General features: G+C 31.9%; 1 protein-coding gene across 1 annotated transcript; it reads right to left on the reverse strand.

The window, feature by feature from the left end:
* Positions 1 to 609: 609 nt before the first annotated feature.
* Positions 610 to 21,859, reverse strand: LOC108550229 (extensin-3). Its single transcript, XM_017903926.1, has 4 exons — positions 21,855 to 21,859; positions 21,585 to 21,744; positions 1,265 to 1,735; positions 610 to 705 (listed from the first exon to the last, which is right to left on the reverse strand). The coding sequence occupies exons 1-4, from the start codon at positions 21,857 to 21,859 to the stop codon at positions 610 to 612; spliced, it is 732 nt and encodes a 243-aa protein (XP_017759415.1).
* Positions 21,860 to 23,030: the final 1,171 nt, after the last annotated feature.

Here is a 23,030-nt window from a genome sequence, read left to right on the forward strand (position 1 = left end):
GCACATGTTGTTCTTAGAAGATAGTCTGAAAATTTATATGACTGGATGATACAAATTTTTTATTTATATTGTTTTTAAAGGAAAATTAAATAAAAAATGAAGAAATAAAAATTTATACAAAAGTAAAAATAATTTTATTAAAATATACACATCTGTTACAATTATTTCCACTTACATTAATCAGAAATTTCCCTACTTAGTGTTTTTCTGCACTTGGTAACCCTTTGTAAATATTCCTTCTAAACAATGTTGGTATGTGCACCAAAGACATTTTCCATTGTTTAATTTTTTAGTTTCTTATGATAATTTTGAACAGTTAACAAAAATAAGTAATATAATAGTAATACATGTAATATGTATAATATTTCTTACTTAATTTATATTCAGTAATATCAATATTCAAAAATGTCTTTAGTATGCAATATGTGCATTCATAACATTAAACAGACAAAGGGTCTAAATCTACCCTTTAAACCCACATTCTGTAGTAGCAACTATGTTACTTACAAATTGATTTTTTCAAAATTCACTGTCCATTATCTTTCTAATTCACAACAGTCACGTGTTTTAGTATTTGATTCATAGATAACCACTTGTAAATAAGATTATTTAATAAGGTCCACCTGGATTTGATGGTGGAGAACCATAGTTATCTGAAGGAGGTGATTGATGTGGAGGTCCATATTCCGTGCTCTGTGATTCTTTCTATAATATAAGAAAATTATGATACTTAAAAATATTTTTTTTCTTTTATATATTTACACATAAAAAATTGTATTTATAAAAACTATAAATTTTATTAACTCTTAATAATTATCTCTTTTATTTATTTAATTTCTAATTATTATTTATTTGCTTGTCATATGTTTTTTTTCTAATGTTAGATAAAATGATTTGATTTAATGATAAATGGTTTAAAGAAAGATTGTTTTAAAAGAATGCAAGTCGATTTTGAAAAAAAACTTGAAGAGTTAAGTTATATTAATTTCTTTATATGAATTTCTTGGTATGTAATTAGATATTTAGTAAATTTATGACTTTATTAATTTTCATTATAAAAATAAACCTTGATTTATTTGTATTAAAACAATAAAATATTACTAAACAATGCTAAATACCAATGTTAACTAGATTTTTTAAATTTATTTACGCATTTTTAGAATTATGTTTATAAAATCACATTAATTCAATGTTCGATCGCTCGAGGCAGTTCATATTTACTAGCGTAACTCTTCTTTAAGTGTTTAAACCACGTGTACTTTACCTGTGTCTTGTATCTGATGAAGTATACTTCAGGTTTACTAGGTTGCGTTGGTGCTTGAGTCGGGAGCACTACATCTGGTGCTTCTTCCGGTTTCTTTACCAATACGTAGATCAAAGTTTTTTCTTCATCTTGAGGTGGCAATGGTGGTAGCGCAGGTGCTGTCGGTGTCGGTGGAGTCGGTGCTTTTATGAATACAATCTTGTAATGTTTCTGTGGCGGACTTGCGGGTGGTATGTATTTTGGTGGACTGTATTCGGGTGCTTCAGGTGGTGGCACATGAACGTAAACATGTTTGTGGACGACAGGCTGTTGTTGGGGTGGTCCATATCTGTCTGGTATTGGAGGGCCATAATTTCCGGATACACCTGAGTGACTAGGGCCACTCGGCGGAGGGAAGTACGAGTTCACTGGTGGTTCCGGTGCTGGTTTCGAATATACTGTCGATGTGGAAGCTACTAATAGTAGCGCGATCTGCAAGAATTTTTAAATAAATAATTGATTCATTAAAGTATTATCGAAGAATTAGAAAATCATAGGATCAATAGTTACCAAATATCATAGCTATCCTGTTTAGTAATCATTTTCTTAATTATTTTAGTCTGATCATAGTACTAATGTTTATAGAAAATATTTGATAAAAATCGATCATTAATATCCATTTTTATTTTTTCAGTGCGCGATTTCTAACGTGATTGGTAACGTATTGTAAATAGTACAGCATATTATGTACAAATTAGTGTGTAGAATTATGCTTTAAAGCAGTAATATGAGTAATAAAATTGAATTCGCTTTAATTAAATATTCGTAGGGAATAAAAATTGATTTTTTGTTGAAAGGACTGAGTAGGTTAACCTATGTTAACCAAACATTTTTTACTTCTCTTAGTGATTTCCGTAAGATCTTAAAGTTTTGAACCTTGTTTTTTAACAGTTTGCATTTTACATTTTCGATAAATGAATATTTCGTTTTACAACAAATCGAAAATGTAAATTCAACTTTCAGCATATTAATCTAGCGTCGGACTAATTAATTATCTTTCATTAAGTTAACACTAAACCTGTTTGGGTTAAATCAATTGTTACGAAAAATCATAATTAACCTAATTGACTTGACTAAAGGTAAAAGTTACTCATTATGAGCTGTGAACATTCAAATACCTTTTCCTTTCACATAAATACTAGAAAAACACTGAAATCGTTTTAAATCTGTTTTAATTACATTAAACATTACTTTCGAAATTATAGTACTTTCGCACTTGTATTTAGATTAAAATTCAACTCAATAATGTTTACACGGATTATCAATTTTCTTTCTTTAACATTTGTTAACATTTATACTTAATATATTTCACATTAAATTATATAAAAAATATATTTAATATACATATTATGTATATACATAAAATTTAATTTTAACATGAATTTTGATTTTGACGATTTTTCATTTTGACATTTAATTTTTTTTCTCGAAATAATATTATTAATTATACAAATGAAATTTTTTCTTTTGTGCAAAATAATTAAAAATGAAATTTATTTTCAATTTGCGATTAAATTAATTTGAAAATTGTATGATTTTTATATTTACGTTTAATTAAGATATTCGTAAATATTAAATATTAATATGAAATGAAAAATATGATTAATAAATATCTCGATATCGTTCTTTTTTTTAGCAATAAGGTATTTATTATATAATAATTAATTTTTTCAAATCACGCAAATTATGTAAAGTTTTTTTTTTCAACTATTTTCATTCCTTTTTTTACACAACTTATAATAATAATAATAACAAAATAATAATAATAATAATAATAATAACGATTATACGACGAAGAAAGTCTTTCTAAAAAAATTTTATATTCTCAAAAGAATTATATTTAAACAAAAATTAGTAATGTTTAGCTATTGTTTTAATAAAATGATTTTTAAATTAAAATATTATACAAAATCTGTATTGAAATGTTAAAGTGACGTGTGAATAAATTTTCTTTTATTAATGATGAACTCTTTATTTATTAAAAAATACTAGTTCCTTCATACAAAATAATAATCCCTTTATTAATTAAACGTTAATTTTCATTTTGCCCGATATTGTTGATCGAATTGTTGTTTATCTTATGCATTGAATGAATTTAAATTTTAAGTATTAACTCGAAATTCTAAATGAATTTAAGTAATGCAATTGCTCGATTAAATATTAGGTAAGGCAAAACGGTAAAATTATTTATCTCGATGCAAAGTATGTACATAACCTTTTATATCAACTGACTGCTATTAAATCAGAATGATCAAACGTATTAGATTCTTACTTAATAACATGCAAGAACTTGATTTACCTTTTTTGAATATATTAAAATTAATCTCGTTCCGAATTAATTGGTCGTTTTGAATTAATTTTTGCACACAGCAGGAAATAAAATACGCACACGTCTCGCTATAAATGGAAATAAATTCAGTACTGAAAACGAATGAAGTTAGTCACGATCGGATAACATCGAAGCATCGAATCAAAGTTCTACCATGAGTTACGATATAACCTGTTCGTGAATCAAGTAATTCGTCTATTTTCAAATATCGATATCAACCTCGTGGAAGAAATATTTTTTTGGGAGAGAAGGGGGGAGTGAATGAAATTGGTGCGAACAAAGGAAGCGTAATTACGGTGTCACACTAATTATTTATAGTGACTAGATCTGAAAAAAATAAGTAGCGCCTTTTACTTTTACTCTCGGCTCACGGCTTTCCCCTTTCGAGTTTCCTCGCTCTGTTTTTTTCTTCTATGCGCGGGAGAATTCGCGGCATTGTATCTTAAAGCACGTATAATTATTTGCTTATTGGTCGATTACGAAACTGATTAAATAACATATTCGATAGCAACTTTCATAGATTTCGCGAAAGTTTTTCGACAAAACTCCCATGGTAATTAAAATAAATGAATGGGTGTCGTTAAATTAAATTAACAATGTACTTCGGTCAAAAAATTATCATACAAAACAAACAATTGTACACTTTCTATTTGTTTTTATATTTCATCTCGTTACTTGATATTGCTCGAGTTTATAAATAAGTTTACAGAAATGTTTCTTTGACATAAAATTATATGGTACTGTTTTATATAATTTAATGACTTATTATTTTATTTAAAACGTGTTTGAATTAATGTTTAATTGAATAATTATGGATATATATACAGAGAAAAATGTGGACTTTTGTATAGTTAATTATATAAAATTATTTGCATTTCAATAATTTTTTGTTCGTATATGATTCATAAGGTGTTGCAAGAAATTCTAATTAAATTTAAGGAGAAAGTTTATATATTCATTTTTATAAATTAGTAATGATATTTTTATTGTATTTATTATATGACGATTGTCATTTTGACTATTTTCGTTACGTGCATTTGTTGAATTCATATTATCAAAATAGTAACTTTCTCCTTTTTTTTTGATAATGTATTTTTCCTACAATATTCTACATGTATTTTTATTAGACATTAAGGCATATTATTTAATGTTGTTTAATGACTTGTATATAGGTGGTATTAAAAAGAATTTACAATTTTAAAGATTTATAATTTTTATCAGAGAGAATAAGAACATTTATTAATTATATGTTTTTAGATAAATATTTTTGGTGTAAACCATACTTTTATATTTTTTATAAGACTAGTTTACGAGTTAACTGTATTACATATAAATAAGTAAAGTAGTTGTACTGCAATAATAAATGGAACATGTATGTATGTACATATGTCAGGCAATGGAGAACAAGCAGAGAAATATATATGTATATGTCGACTTATAATGTACTACATACTTGAATATTGTATTCAAATGAAAGTAAGTCACGACAAATAACTTTTGTGAGAGTGAAAATGCTTTCTTGTTTTATAGTGAAATTCTGTTGAGGTTAGTGATCACTTTTTGTTGTCCCACAATATTTTCATTTTTTCTCTATTTAATTAACATATTTCCAGATTGATTTTTTAATTTAGATTCTACATATCATGTTATTATGTATATTATATAATTATTTTTTATTTTATATTTTACGAGATAAAGAAAATTAACGACCCATAATATAGAACGTATATTAAAACTAAGTATTCCTAAATTATGCAATCTAACTCAAATTTAGACTAATTTACGTTATTCGCAAATATAATATCGAATGTTATACCAAAAAAATTTGGTTTTAGACTTTATTTTAATTAAAAATTATGAGTATATGTTGCAAATGTACTTTTAGTAGATATGTAATGTATGTATGTGAGTATGTATTTATACATATGCATGTGTATGTACGTACGTATATATGTGTATTGAATTAAGTTACATGTACATATATATACACAGTGCATATGTACAGCATTATATATGCGTATGTGTGTATAACTATTTATCTACACACACATATACACGGTACGCGGGATAACGTATTGCGTATGAGACGTAACAGTGTATAACCTATAATTATATGTAAATGACAAATGTAAAACAGTTACTATCGAATAGTATAATAATGCAATCTTGTGTTTTTCTTGTAATCGAAAGTACAAGTAAATACAATTAGAGAAGAGGAAACGATAAAACGATAAAACAGAAAGGAAAGACAACTTGACGATTAACACGACTATCGTGTCAACGTTCTTTAGCAGGAAGCAATAAAAGGAATAGTCGTGTTGGCGGAAAAGATAACGAAACGGTCGTTGAAACTTGCCGAACAACGAACAGCGAAATTTCCTCGAAAATGTGGGAACCTGCCTTTGATCATCTAGTAGCGTTAAGATTGCGCATGGGTGCCCCGTTCGCGTGGTTTCTTTAAATTTGGTTGAGTGTCACGGGTAGGGGAGGCATATTGCGCAAGCGCTACAATTTAACGTAGTAGAAAATTTATTGCGAAATGGTCACGAACGCCGTTCGCTGCATTTCTAATATACGTATACGTATTTATGCGTGAGATTGGTTGTGTGTGTATATATGTGGTCAGATGTATACTGAATACGCGATCGACTTTCATCGTGAAAACAATTCGGCTACTTTCGAACGAATGTCGGCCCATCTGCATCGTTGTATGTACCTTGTTAACCTTATTTGCTCAGTGTCACGTTTGACATCGATGCACTTTTCCCGATATGTGTATATGTTCTGCGATCATTGGAACAAACTGGGAGATTAGCCGATCATAGAGATACATAATTGACAATACAACCGAGAAGAAAGAAGATTTAATTTATCGAAAAAGGCTGCGTGGTTGATAATGAATTTGTTTTTACGATTTGTGTCTTTTCTAATTTTTAATGACACGAAGAGGTTAGATTCTATATTGCAATCAAGTTTCATTTAAATGAAACATAAATTTTTATATTTCATTGATCTTTTTGACCTATGTTTCAGATGCAGTACATAGAATAAGTGATTTTACATGGAAATTTTATTTATTTATTTTATTAATCAATAGCTTATTATTCTTGTAAGCACTTGTTTAATATTCGAAGTATTGTTACACATGTTCCTTGATAATTATATACGCTATTTATATTTATATGTGTATGTGCGTTTATACGTGTTAATAAGATTGTATACGTTAATGAAATAAGCTTTCAATAATTCATCACTTAATGGAGATGTTAACACTTCTACTTGCTATACATGGTCTTGATAGACATATTCATAATCCTTATTAGAATTAATTAAACCATTTATAAGCATTTATATGAAGTTATTTTAATGGTCAAAATTTTTAATTTTTTGGTAAAAAGGTAAGAAAATTTTCTTTTTTTTTTTACAAAAAATGATTTCTTCTTTCATCAACGTATAAATTTTAGTTTTCGTCAATTGCGTTGCTACATAATCCTGAATATATATGCATGTGATTCGTGTATCATTCCGTTCATCTCTGCTTGAAGATCAAGTGAAACTGTAAAACGTTAATGCATCGACGCCCACGAAAGAAACAGGGCTACAACCGCTATGGAATTTAAGTACGAAATTTACGCTTCAGTATTTTTTACGAGACAGTATGAATAATGAGAACCGAAAAAGAAAAAGAGCATAATGAAATAAAGGAGTAAAATTAATCGGGTTCTACTCCTTCAGGGCACGGATTCACGTAACTTATAAATATTTTGTTGATTTGTAATATAATAAATTAAAATAATCAAATTTATGTTGTTTTGTCTTATGAGATTTAATAACATGAAAGTGACCCGAATAAAAATGTATGAAATTAATTAATTGTATGAAAAGGGATAAAAATGAATAAAAACACAGATGTGAATATATAATATTTAGAATTATGAGTTAAATGTATGTTTTCACTGTAGTAAAGTTAATTTATCTTCAAATGAAGACTTTTATAAATAATGTATACTGTTTAATTTATTTACTCAAATCGCGAAATCACTTTAAACTTATGTTATGTGTATTAATATTGTATGTCATATGTATGTTTAAATATGAACAAGGTGGAATTTTCTGTTACTAAAACGCTACTATTTAATAGAGAAAAATAATTGTTATTTAATCATTTAGTTAATGTAGTAATGCTTTGTTTTATTTATTTAGTGATATTTTTGTTTAGTAATTATTGTATCGGTAAAATTAAATCTATTTTGTAATAAGAAATCATTTACTTTATATTATTTCAATTATTAACAGAGAAATTAAGCTATTGTAAGACATAATCACTCTCGCCTTTTTCATCTATTATAACGTTGCATTATTCATGAAACTTAAAACGAAATTTAAGCAGAAATTTAAAGCGAATTTAGAATGCAGAGTGGCGTAGTAACGATGTTACGTTTGGAAACGTGCTACAATAGATTCCATTACGATTTGGAACGAGTTTCTTCTAGCACTTTGAATTAATTCTCGATTGATCTGGAGCGGAAAATGAAGTTTTGTTGAGTGTTATCCATGAATTATTATAAATGAGATACTCATTCGATTTCTTTTGATTCTGATGATCGAGAAAACAATACTTTATTTCTCTACTGTTTAATTTTTTAATTTTTTTAATTAATTTAAAAAATTTGTTTTAAATTTTACAAAAATTTTAGAAAAGCTTTTAATTTTCAATCAAAAGTTTCTATTTCATATTTGAAAATATAATTGTTGCATTTTCTTCAATAAAATACACGATTTAATTAAAAATTTAACGAATGGTAATAATGTTGAAGTTGTATAATAATTTCATATGATCTCGATGTGTTACACTATTACTTTTCTTTCGTATATTTTATTTCAATTTTCTTTTCGTTTCTTTATTTTCTTTTCTCGATATTTGTATCCTTCAAATTTATTTTGTACTTGAATGTAATACACATTTTATCTTTAATTAATAATCATTAACAATTTAATAAATTTATATAGTTAGTTCAACTTATTTTTGGTTAATGAAATGTAAATTAAATCTTAAATAAATTTTAATAAACACTGTTTAACACTGTATTTCAACACCAGAACTTCCAAACAAATCAAAATGGCGTCTCTCAGACTTTTCGCTTTTGTAGTTATTGCAAACAGAAATAACATGCAGCTATTTTCAGCAAAATAAATGTTATCTTCTATTAAGATAGAAGCATGATCATACATCTATACCAGTTTATTTTCACTATATCACTTTAATCGATATTATCCACGTAGATATTACAGGTCAATAGTTGCAGTATTAGGGAAGCTTTTACCGTGTTATGAAAATAAATCACGAACTTATCTCGTCGTGGGAATAAAACTCGAGTCGTAAGAATTGGAGAAATCGAGATGCTACGTTCAAATCATAAACTACGGACAGGTGATAAGCAGGTGAGAAGCGAAGTCAGCTTAGCGCGTGTAAGTCGACAAACCCCAAGAAAGAATCGTGCCACGAAGACCAGTCACGAAGATGTAACTTGAAGACCGATGATTCCAGAAAAATGACTCTCAGCGAGAGAATCGTCGAAAGTATCTCATTTAGCGCGTGTAAGTCGACAAACCCCAAGAAAGAATCGTGCCACGAAGACCAGTCACGAAGAGTAACTTGAAGACCGATGATTCCAGAAAAATGACTCTCAGCGAGAGAATCGTCGAAAGTATCTCATGCTTCGACACACGTTGCGAAACAAGTGTCAAGAAATTATCCGAATTCGAACAAGTACTTTCACTGTATTCACTATATGCTTCTCGATATCGACACGAATTCCCATCTTACACGCTTATTATCGGGGCCTCGAAAGTTTACACGAAGGTACGTCGAGAAACTTAAAACTTTACACGTCATTTCCAAATTCTTTTTTCATTTTCAGAATCGTATTCCTTTAAAAAGGAATATTTAAAGAAGAGGAAGAAATCACGTATTAAACTGAAACAAAATTGAATTCGAACTGGTTTAACGCCATCTATTATACTAATTTTAAGTTACCTTTATAATAACCTACTAACATAATTAATCTTTTCACATCGAATTTTCACGTTACAACGATTTTATATCGAAATCTTTCAATTTTATCTTATTTATCTATATATATTTCAGGACGCACGAGTGAATCTTGCACTAAATTTGCTAAGAGGATACACAATGACGACGATAACACGATTTGCCAGGAGTAGACTCCCAGATTTGTCGACACACGATAAAAACTCAAGAAACTTAACGAACTGACAATGAAAAAGAAAATTGACGTGTCAAAAACTCGAGATAAAGGATAAGAAACTTATAGAAGAGTCGCGACGAAGGAATCGAAGAACTCACCAGATAGACCAACATCGTTGAATTTCGCGGCGACGAAGAGGGTACGAGTCCGAAAGGTAGATGTCGCAAAGGAGAACGTCTTTTACCGACGATCTTTCACAGTTGTGTCGGCTGGATCGGCACATTCGGACTTTTATACGGGCTGGAAGAGGGGAAAAGGAACATCCTCGATCCTCTTTCTACGCCCGTTCGATCATCCATCGGGCGATCTTCGTTCACGGGACTACGTAACCCTGATCTTATTACGGATTAACGGCATCTCCGGTTTTCGGATTGGTCCGTCTAGACTCAATGGATCGCGCAGGCGAAATTTGTACCGGGAAATTTTCCGCCATTCAACCGACTCGGTCGGAAGTTCGAACAAAGGATCTCTCTTAATTCGCCGTATATTTTATTTTAATTCCTTTAATTTAAACGCTTTCGCGCTCGTTTAAGTACCATTCAGCTGCATCGAGATGCTTGAGAAGCGATCGGTGATTCGATACGACGGTGTTTACCTTTAATATAACATAAGGGTGAAAATGAAATTGTCAGAGTTGCTTTAGCAAATCTATTCTTGTCGGATCTGTTACTTATTATTAAATACAATAGACACGAATGATAATAATCGAAGCGATGTGATAGAAATAAATACGTATGTATACATGGTTGCATCTCTATTAGGACAAATTTAAATCAACGTTGATTTTGCCCAAAGTAGCTGCACGAGAGTCATTCAAACATATTTATAGCCTAATCTAATAACCTCAATTATTAAATTTCATTTTTATTTCATATTTAAAGGAAAAATGGCGGTCCAAACTGGCGAGGAAAGTCGAAATGGAGGAACGAGGCTCGAAACGAGAGCGAAAAGGTGTTACACGGTAATCTTGGATATTTCGTATAGGAACGGATTGTTGGAAGATTACAAGAAAGCAAAGCTCGGTTACATCAAAGTCCATTGGGCAAGATGGTTTCGCGTGGCGGCGCTGCGGTCGCCGGGAGATTTCGGCGGCGCTGTGAGTCACATGATGCGCGCGGACTGGTCCGAATGGAGGATTCGAATCTAGCGAGGTTATGGGGGAACGTCCTTGATATCGGCCTAAATTCTTGCGGACGCATTCAGGCATTTTCTCCGTAACGTAATTCCAGAGGCAAGCAGCGGAGGAGGCGGGCAAAATAAAGACGAGCGAAAGTGTGCCCGGTATGGTGGCCCTCACGGTGAAAGTCAAACTAATTACGAGACGGGCACGGGCACGTAAGCTGCCCGGAGAGTTAGCGTTGCAAAACAATCCTCTTCGCTACGAATATTAACCCGGAACACCTGCCGCTTTCCACTGCCCAACCGAATACCACCTCATTCTCTTCTTCTTCGTCTGCGCCCACGGCACTCTCCGCTCACGAATCTTTACCCTGAATAGTCCGTGGCCCGTGGCACTCTTTCGACGGTCTCTCGCCTTGACCATTGCCGAAGAACGAGGAATGTTAAGCGACTGAATGACGCGTTACGTTTAAACGTTGTGTTCGAAATTTTAGACTTTGCCGGTTACGGATTCGCAAGCCAATCGTTGGTTTGCCAAATCGATTAACTCCGTGAAACTGCAAGTAGAAATTTAGTTTAAATACGAAAGGTTAAGCTTTACTCGAGTGCCTTGCTATTGAAATTTCTTGAAAAATTCTAAAACTGGAATTAAGCAGTTTTGGCTAAAATGGTCTAAGGTCCACTGTTTAAGGGTTCATGTAGATTCTTGGTTTAATAATAGAGTTGCTATTGGACTATTTTATTCAGTTTAATTTAAATACGAAAGGTTAAGCATTACTCGAGTACCTTGGTATTGAAATTTTTGGAAAAATTTGGAGAAAATTTCATTTTTATTTCATATTTACAAATTTCATATTTAATTTCATTTCATTTAATTAAATTTCACATTTACAAATTTCAGGATTTCATAAAATTAAATGTCAGAAATCCTAGTTTTCGTAGTCCGTAGACAGAAAACGCTAAGAGTGCAGCATCGCTGACATAGCAATAATTTTTCTTCGAACGGAAGGATACGAACACGAAAGACAAAGCTATATTTCCCTAAAAGGTAATTGTGGAACGGAGTAGGGTCTGTGAAAACCACGGCGAATTTCGACACAGTTTGCGAAGCCCGGTTGAATCTGAATTTAAGACTAAGAAGTACGCTTGACTCGAACGAAACGAGGAAAAATGGCGGTCCAAACTGGCGAGGAAAGTCGAAATGGAGGAACGAGGCTCGAAACGAGAGCGAAAAGGTGTTACACGGTAATCTTGGATATTTCGTATAGGAACGGATTGTTGGAAGATTACAAGAAAGCAAAGCTCGGTTACATCAAAGTCCATTGGGCAAGATGGTTTCGCGTGGCGGCGCTGCGGTCGCCGGGAGATTTCGGCGGCGCTGTGAGTCACATGATGCGCGCGGACTGGTCCGAATGGAGGATTCGAATCTAGCGAGGTTATGGGGGAACGTCCTTGATATCGGCCTAAATTCTTGCGGACGCATTCAGGCATTTTCTCCGTAACGTAATTCCAGAGGCAAGCAGCGGAGGAGGCGGGCAAAATAAAGACGAGCGAAAGTGTGCCCGGTATGGTGGCCCTCACGGTGAAAGTCAAACTAATTACGAGACGGGCACGGGCACGTAAGCTGCCCGGAGAGTTAGCGTTGCAAAACAATCCTCTTCGCTACGAATATTAACCCGGAACACCTGCCGCTTTCCACTGCCCAACCGAATACCACCTCATTCTCTTCTTCTTCGTCTGCGCCCACGGCACTCTCCGCTCACGAATCTTTACCCTGAATAGTCCGTGGCCCGTGGCACTCTTTCGACGGTCTCTCGCCTTGACCATTGCCGAAGAACGAGGAATGTTAAGCGACTGAATGACGCGTTACGTTTAAACGTTGTGTTCGAAATTTTAGACTTTGCCGGTTACGGATTCGCAAGCCAATCGTTGGTTTGCCAAATCGATTAACTCCGTGAAACTGCAAGTAGAAATTTAGTTTAAATACGAAAGGTTAAGCTTTACTCGAGTGCCTTGCTATTGAAATTTCTTGAAAAATTCTAAAACTGGAATTAAGCAGTTTTGGCTAAAATGGTCTAAGGTCCACTGTTTAAGGGTTGATGTAGATTCGTGGTTTAATAACAGAGTTGCTATTGGACTATTTTATTCAGTTTAATTTAAATACGAAAGGTTAAGCATTACTCGAGTACCTTGGTATTGAAATTTTTGGAAAAATTTGGAGATTGGAATTAAGCAGTTTGGACTATGAATGGTCTAAGGATTGATGTAGATTCTTGATTTAATAACAGGGTTGATATTAGACTATTTTTTTTCAGTTTAGTTAAGCGTTACTCAAGTGCCTTGATATTAAAATTTTGGGAAAAATTCGGAGGCTGAGATTAAGCAGTTTGGACTACGAATGGTCTAAGGATTGATTTAGATTCTTGGTTTAATAATAGGGTTGTTATTGGACTATTTTCTTCAGTCTTCGCATGGTATTACCATTTCAGTTTTAAGTTTTGGTTGACATAGTACATTTTAGATATGGCTAATTAGTTTTGAGAAATGGATATGTTCGAATAATTTAATGAAAATATTACAATATTATACTTGCATTGACTTTTCAGATGATCGAGCACACATTGGTTATTAAGCTGGTTTTTAAGATATTTGTTATTAAAATTTATGTTTCTATTATATACTATAGGTGATATTAACTATTTAGTATAATATAAAATCTTGTAGCGTAGTTTGACACTTTGAGATGTTGAAATTAAACAATTTTCACTGCTTTATTAGGTGATGGAAATATTTTTGAATAGTAAAACAAATGTATAGTTTTCATAAAGTTATTTTTTCAGTAAAATCAATTTATAGACAGTACTAACACATTGATAATCAGATTAAGCATTAAAAGTTTTCATTAATGGAAGAATTATTTTCATTTTTGCTATATCCTCTCTTACGATATTTTCCACACCGTAGAAATATTGCAAACTATTATTTATTGCAATGTGGTTTATATATAATTTATTTATATAAATTATATAATTTTGTATTGTACATCAAATATGCAATATCTTAATATATTTAATAATAAATCATTTAATATTAATTAAAATATCGATATAATATGATATATATTAACCTTTTGCACTCGAGAGGCGACCTTCAGTCGCCATTAAGTCTAATGTCCACTGTTTAAGGGTTGATGTAGATTCTTGGTTTAATAACAGGGTTGCTATTGGACTATTTTATTTAGTTTAGTTTAAATATGAAAGATTAAGCGTTACTCGGGTACCTTGGTATTGAAACTTTTTGAAAAATTTGGAGACTGGAATTAAGCAATTTTGGCTAAAATGGTTTAAGGTCCACTGTTTAAGGATTGGTGTAGTTTCTTGGTTTAATAACAGAGTTGCTATTGGACTATTTTATTCAGTTTAATTTAAATACGAAAGGTTAAGCGTTACTCGAGTACCTTGGTATTGAAATTTTTGGAAAAATTTGGAGACTGGAATTAAGCAATTTTGGCTAAAATGGTTTAAGGTCCACTGTTTAAGGATTGGTGTAGTTTCTTGGTTTAATAACAGAGTTGCTATTGGACTATTTTATTCAGTTTAATTTAAATACGAAAGGTTAAGCGTTACTCGAGTACCTTGGTATTGAAATTTTTGGAAAAATTTGGAGACTGGAATTAAGCAATTTTGGCTAAAATGGTTTAAGGTCCACTGTTTAAGGATTGGTGTAGTTTCTTGGTTTAATAACAGAGTTGCTATTGGACTATTTTATTCAGTTTAATTTAAATACGAAAGGTTAAGCGTTACTCGAGTACCTTGGTATTGAAATTTTTGGAAAAATTTGGAGACTGGAATTAAGCAATTTTGGCTAAAATGGTTTAAGGTCCACTGTTTAAGGATTGGTGTAGTTTCTTGGTTTAATAACAGAGTTGCTATTGGACTATTTTATTCAGTTTAATTTAAATACGAAAGGTTAAGCGTTACTCGAGTACCTTGGTATTGAAATTTTTGGAAAAATTTGGAGACTGGAATTAAGCAATTTTGGCTAAAATGGTTTAAGGTCCACTGTTTAAGGATTGGTGTAGTTTCTTGGTTTAATAACAGAGTTGCTATTGGACTATTTTATTCAGTTTAATTTAAATACGAAAGGTTAAGCGTTACTCGAGTACCTTGGTATTGAAATTTTTGGAAAAATTTGGAGACTGGAATTAAGCAATTTTGGCTAAAATGGTTTAAGGTCCACTGTTTAAGGATTGGTGTAGTTTCTTGGTTTAATAACAGAGTTGCTATTGGACTATTTTATTCAGTTTAATTTAAATACGAAAGGTTAAGCGTTACTCGAGTACCTTGGTATTGAAATTTTTGGAAAAATTTGGAGACTGGAATTAAGCAATTTTGGCTAAAATGGTTTAAGGTCCACTGTTTAAGGATTGGTGTAGTTTCTTGGTTTAATAACAGAGTTGCTATTGGACTATTTTATTCAGTTTAATTTAAATACGAAAGGTTAAGCGTTACTCGAGTACCTTGGTATTGAAATTTTTGGAAAAATTTGGAGACTGGAATTAAGCAATTTTGGCTAAAATGGTTTAAGGTCCACTGTTTAAGGATTGGTGTAGTTTCTTGGTTTAATAACAGAGTTGCTATTGGACTATTTTATTCAGTTTAATTTAAATACGAAAGGTTAAGCATTACTCGAGTACCTTGGTATTGAAATTTTTGGAAAAATTTGGAGACTGGAATTAAGCAGTTTGGACTATGAATGGTCTAAGGGTTGGTGTAGATTCTTGATTTAATACCAGGGTTGATATTAGACTATTTTTTATCAGTTTAGTTAAGCGTTGCTCAAGTGCCTTGATATTAAAATTTTGGGAAAAATTCGGAGGCTGAGATTAAGCAGTTTGGACTACGAATGGTCTAAGGATTGATGTAGATTCTTGGTTTAATAACAGAGTTGCTATTGGACTATTTTATTCAGTTTAATTTAAATACGAAAGGTTAAGCATTACTCGAGTACCTTGGTATTGAAATTTTTGGAAAAATTTGGAGACTGGAATTAAGCAGTTTTGGCTAAAATGGTCTAAGGTCCACTGTTTAAGGGTTGATGTAGATTCGTGGTTTAATAACAGAGTTGCTATTGGACTATTTTATTCAGTTTAATTTAAATACGAAAGGTTAAGCATTACTCGAGTACCTTGGTATTGAAATTTTTGGAAAAATTTGGAGATTGGAATTAAGCAGTTTGGACTATGAATGGTCTAAGGATTGATGTAGATTCTTGATTTAATAACAGGGTTGATATTAGACTATTTTTTTTCAGTTTAGTTAAGCGTTACTCAAGTGCCTTGATATTAAAATTTTGGGAAAAATTCGGAGGCTGAGATTAAGCAGTTTGGACTACGAATGGTCTAAGGATTGATTTAGATTCTTGGTTTAATAATAGGGTTGTTATTGGACTATTTTCTTCAGTCTTCGCATGGTATTACCATTTCAGTTTTAAGTTTTGGTTGACATAGTACATTTTAGATATGGCTAATTAGTTTTGAGAAATGGATATGTTCGAATAATTTAATGAAAATATTACAATATTATACTTGCATTGACTTTTCAGATGATCGAGCACACATTGGTTATTAAGCTGGTTTTTAAGATATTTGTTATTAAAATTTATGTTTCTATTATATACTATAGGTGATATTAACTATTTAGTATAATATAAAATCTTGTAGCGTAGTTTGACACTTTGAGATGTTGAAATTAAACAATTTTCACTGCTTTATTAGGTGATGGAAATATTTTTGAATAGTAAAACAAATGTATAGTTTTCATAAAGTTATTTTTTCAGTAAAATCAATTTATAGACAGTACTAACACATTGATAATCAGATTAAGCATTAAAAGTTTTCATTAATGGAAGAATTATTTTCATTTTTGCTATATCCTCTCTTACGATATTTTCCACACCGTAGAAATATTGCAAACTATTATTTATTGCAATGTGGTTTATATATAATTTATTTATATAAATTATATAATTTTGTATTGTACATCAAATATGCAATATCTTAATATATTTAATAATAAATCATTTAATATTAATTAAAATATCGATATAATATGATATATATTAACCTTTTGCACTCGAGAGGCGACCTTCAGTCGCCATTAGATAAAAATTCGAAGATCGATATCAATTAATACATCAAATTTAAGATAATGTAACGGTGTGCGAGCTATCGAAATCGAATAATTCTACGTGTTAATTACTATACGGTTTCTTATTTACTGCTGAAAGAAATATCACCAGCTTTATAACAGAAAATCTTTGAACTCCTACATCATCTTTAGCCAAAAAATCATCGAGTGCAAAGGGTTAATAATATCTAGAATATACGATATAATATATAAATAATTAATGGTATGGTTTTAAATTTAAAAAAATAATCCATCGTTTAGCGCCATTAAGAAAAGATTAGTATACAGCGAATCACAAAATTTTTCGCTTATGCAGAAATTGATAAGAATATGAAAGGTAAAGGAAATAATCAAATATTTCTTAATCCCTTTTTGCTTTATAAAACATAACGTTTAAACCGTAAGTTCCCAACATTATGAAAAAATTAATAATATCGTAATTATAGTTATAAAAAGTGAAACGAAACAATTCCATGCATCAATTGCTGTTGCAAAATTATTGGCACACTTAATATATTCCACGAAGAACAGTTGAATCTACCTATTTCGATATTCTGTTCTTTTCTTCACTGTTATTCAGGCTCATTATAAAATGTTATAATAGTCAGTTAAGACCCAAGTGAAGAATTAAAGTCTAATAAAAGAAATATTTGAATACACGTTCTACTATGACAAGAAAAGGTAAAGAAACTAACTTAGATATAAGAAATTTATTAATTCATCACTGGAAAAATGAAAAATTATATAAAGAAATTGGAAATATCGTAAACAAAATTTTTCAACCGTCCTAAATATTATTAAAAATTTTGAAGGTGAAGGTAGAATTGAAAATGCAACTGGACGTGGGAGGAAAACAGTTTTAAACTCATCAAAAGAACCTTTCATTGTTCGAAATGTGAAACAAAATCCAAGAATAAGTGCTCCACAAATTAATGTCGAGCTCCAGCAATTTTGTAATAAAACTGTTTCTAATGAAACAGTCCGTAGAATATCGCGGAAGAATTTATACAATAATGGACGCATACCTAGAAGGAAACCATACGTTACTGCAGTAAATCGAAAAGAAGTTTGGATTTTGCAAAAAAATTTATTTTAAAATCTGGAAAATTTTGGAGAGATGTTATATTTTGTGACGAGAGTAAATTCAATATTTGGGGGTCTGATGTCATACGAAAGTATGGCGAAAACCGAACGAAGAAATGGATCGTAAAAATATTAGCTCAACAATCAAATACGGTAGTGGTCATGTTATGGCTTGGAGATGCATCAATTATATTTAACAATAAATAAAATGGGATACTTAAGCATATTACACAATAATTTAAAGCAAAGTGCCCAAAAGTTAGGAATTCTTGAAAAATTCCAGTTATGTCAAAATGACCCGAAACACAAATCGAAAACTACTCGAAGAGTGGTTGCTATACCACTGTCCAAAGATCATAAATACACCACCTCTGTCACCCCATTTAAATCTCATTGAGATGATATGGGACAGTTTAGATAAAAAAATACGGAAACATTCAATAACTAATAAAGCGGAATTGCAAAGTAGATCAAAGGAAGAATGGCATGGTATAGAGGAGAATATTTAAAAAATCTTATAGTGTCAATGCCAAAGCGACTTTCCGAAGTGATAAAACAAAAAGGCTACTTTACTGTAGACACCAATATTTTCTATGTTTTCTAACAGATAGAAATATTTAAATAATGATAACAACTCGCGATAAACTATTTTAAACGAAAAATTGATTAACACTTTCTAGAAAATTTTTCTCTCTCTCTCTCACTCTTATTAACCATTCCATACTCATGTTTCCTCTTTGACGATTCTCACATTACTGTTTTATTTTGGCACATTTTTCTAAACATTTTTTCAAACATCATTCATACTAAGTTGCACTCGCATATGTATATATATCATCGCAAATGAGTTTCACTTGTTCAAGCTCATTCGCATTCACACATATAAAACCCAACACTCGCAATAAGGACATAAAGGAGTCTCCCATTTAACTTGGGATATGCGGTCCTAAGGTCGCAACACCTTTTTTGGTTCCTTCTTTTCATTGGAGGGCCTATCATTTTCCGGATATAACCATTCTTTCACTATATGCTCCCGGAATTTCCTTATTTTCATTTTTCCATTCGTTACTTTTTGATAGACGACACGTGCATTTATTATGGTTCTTATTAATAAATGTATTGTCAAATTGCGGTACCACTTTATGCTTTTTTGGGTATTTGTTGCATGTGCGATCATCTGATCGCTTCTGTCGATTCCAGACTTTCCATTATTGTATTCTATCACCGCCAAGAATTTTTTTTGTATATATACTATGATAAGAAGCAAGTAATTGGCAATGTTAACTGTTAGCATTTCACGCTGATACAATATCTTTTTGGACAATTCGTGTCCTGTCCGCGACAACAGAGTCGAGTGCGAGCAACGCGAAAATTTAGGAACGCAAAAGTTTAGGAATGCGTTCCGAGTGTTTGAAGTACCTAGCCCATCAAGGGCGAGGATGAGTGGAAAATTCGTAATGGAGGAAGAGAGCCTCGAGTATGAAAGGAGACGGAGTGTAAGGTTTTAATAAGGGTGCAAGGACGCGGGCGAGACTGTGGATAGAAAATACACGCCAATATCTTCTACGTTTTTTAACAGTTAACACATCGGTATATTTAGATAAAAATATTTAAATAATGAAAACAACTCGCGATAAACTATTTTAAACGAAAAATTGATTGACGCTTTCTAGAAAATTCTTCTTTCGCTCTCACTCTTATTAACCATTGCATACCCATGTTTCCTCTTTGACGATTCTCACATAATTGTTTTATTCTGGCATATTCTTCTAAATATTTCTTTAAATATCATTCATGCTAGACTGCACTCGCACATATTATATTTATATCATCGCAAATGAGGTTCACTTATTCAACCTCATTCGCATTCACACATATAAAATCAACACTCACATCTACAAAACATTAACATTGTTAAAATCATTAATTTTTGTAACGTGTGGCAATAATATTGCGACACCAATTAATGCATGGGAGCGTTTCATTTCATATTTTTTATACCTACATGAAATGACATTTTTTTCATAGTATTGTGCATTTGTGGTTTAAACTTTATGTAAAACTCGAATAAAAGGCTTGAGAAATTTGTCATTACTTTTTTATCCTTCATATTCTTATCACTTTCTGCGTGTGCCAATAATTTTGTGACTCAGTGTAGTTCGAGTGTAGTGTAGAAATATTTTTATCGCGTTAAATTGTTTCGTTGCATCGAGATTTTTTACTTACAGAGGAGAGAAAATAGATTAACACGTGGATGCAAATGAAGGTGTAAATAGGAAGACCGTAGAAGGCTGATCGCTAGTTACGGTAGAGGGGAAAGTGTCAGTACGCTGATTACGCCAAGCATTTTAACGCCACTCAGTCCGTTGAAGAATAATGATTACTTCATTTTTGGTTATTCAATCATTTAACACGTATCTACGATTTGTTCGACTAATATATCTCTCGTTATCTCTCTGCATATAATGACTTTATCCTTATGCAATCAAGACGTCACAATAGAATAATATTAATGCCTGTTGCAATGTTTTATAGCCTTTTAAAATGCAATAAAGAAGTTACAGCTTGTTCGAGCATTGACAAATTGCCGCCATAACTTTCCGAAAATGAATACGTCAATTATCTGTCACTTTAAGACTCTGTAACAATAATTTTCCATATCTGTAAATTTAATTCTTTCGCGATATTTATGTTCGCGTAAAATCTATGCCACTTTATGGGAATATGACGATATTAACAAATATCGCCACCGTCTATTTGTTAATATTAGCGAATATATTAAAGAATATTTATTATTATAATAATATAATAATGTTTATATTAGGGACATATTTATCTCATTCGAAAAAATTCGGTAGCTGTAGAACATTCGATACACTATAGTTTAATCATCTTTTGAATCATGCTTCATCTCTATAATATAATAAATATTTTATATTATTTTCACGATGTTTATAATATATTATATTGCATCGTTTGGCAAATAATTTCGTTCCTTTTTATGAAAATGAAAAACGATTTTCTTATAGTGAATAAATATTTTATTGAATGACATATTGTGCATTCTGGTCCAATACCTTTTTCCATTTTTCTAGCAGTAGCATGATTCCACGCTCATAAAATTTTTGTTCTTTACTTGGATTTTTGACCTCCTCATTTGATGTAAAGGTTTTACCGTCAACAAGATTTTGTAGAGATCGGAACAAATAACAATCAGAAGGTGCCAGATCTGGAGAATATGGTGGGTGTGGCAGTATATCTCATCCAAGCTGTAAAAGCTTTTGGCGAGTTACCAAACTTGTATGAGGTCTTCCATTATCTTGGTGGAACACTACACCTTGTCTATTGATCGATTCCGGCCTTTTCTGTTCAAGCGAATCATTCAATTTTTGGGGATTTGTCCAGCTGATGACAGTACACTTCAGAATTGATCCTTCTGTTGTCTGATAAAAGCTAAAAAAAAAAAAAGACGATTCCTTTGAAATCCCACCAAACAGATAGCATCACCATTTTTTGATGAATATCGGCTTTCGAAGTGCTTTGAGTCGGTTCATCTTTCTTACTCCATGATTTCTTGCGTTTAACATTGTTGTAGACAACCCAGATTTCGTCCAAGTGACGATGCGCTTCAAAAATGGATCATTTTTTTGACTTTTGAGAAGCAAATCACAGGCGTCAACGCGACGGCACAAATTTCTTTCTATAAGAACACGAGGAACCCATATATCGAGATTTGAGATTAAACCTAGGCGTTTCAAAAGATCATGAACGGTCGAATTTGATAAATTTAATCTCTCAGCGATCTCACGAGTTGTTATTCGCTGGTTTGCATCAATTAATGCCTTTATTGTGTCTTCATCAGTGTTAAGCCTTGGAATGTCGTGCCGGTATTTTGTTCGGCCCTTGATTAGAATAGACCCAGAAGACCGTTAGGGTCTTCTGGCAGCCAGATTCTAATTGCTGTTTTAGTTCAAGTTCCGTGTTCTTTCTATCTTCATTTTCAATGCATTTTCAAACAATTCTTTATTTCCCTCGGGTCACCGGACACGAGGCTTTCTTTAGCCATTAATGTTAGAAAGCAGGCAACAGCACTTAGGATTTGGCTGACAATAGGCCTGCAAAGAAAGGGACCAGGCCATGTGCGATGTCGCGACTTTCGGAGCCATAAAGTAACGAACAGTCCACTAAAAGCACAACGTTTCTCAAGAAATTTGGTTCGTCATCAACCGTCGCCAATTGCGGACGACCTATTGACGATATACAATCAGCTTCGACTGGCCTTCCAGAACGTGGTGCATCTTCAACGTCAAAATTGCCAAATCGAAATTTTGCAAACCAGTTTTGGCACTGGCGTTCTGTCAATACATCATCTGAATAGATATCGGATAATTTTTTTTTCGCTTGAACAGCATTTTTACCTTTTCGATAGTAAAAAAGTAAAATGTGCCGAACATGCTGTTTTTCACTTTCCATATTTGATAGGGTACCAACCAAAAACTACTGCGTAGAATCAATCGAAGTTTTTCACAAGCAAGCCTTGCTATATCAGCTGTCGAAATATATAATGATTATGCGGTGCGGAGTGTGAAGTTGGCTGTGAAAAAATACAATTAAGTCCTCTGTTGAGAAAATACGAAATTACTTCCCGAACAACCCAATAGTTGTGAATAATAGAAACGGACTCTCAATAACAGTGATATTGCATTAGCAAAGGAACTTGGCACTAGGTTTACGTGCGC

Source organism: Eufriesea mexicana, unplaced genomic scaffold (assembly GCF_001483705.2).
Source record: "Eufriesea mexicana isolate 0111107269 unplaced genomic scaffold, ASM148370v2 scaffold2566, whole genome shotgun sequence".
Taxonomy (NCBI): domain Eukaryota; kingdom Metazoa; phylum Arthropoda; class Insecta; order Hymenoptera; family Apidae; genus Eufriesea; species Eufriesea mexicana.

Coding starts and splice junctions, on each gene's coding strand:
- LOC108550229 (XM_017903926.1), bottom strand. Junction 1,736..21,584: donor GAAGACCTCATACAAGTTTG/GTAACTCGCCAA, acceptor AAATTCTTGCAG/ATCGCGCTACTATTAGTAGC. Junction 706..1,264: donor TCATCAGATACAAGACACAG/GTAAAGTACACG, acceptor CTTATATTATAG/AAAGAATCACAGAGCACGGA.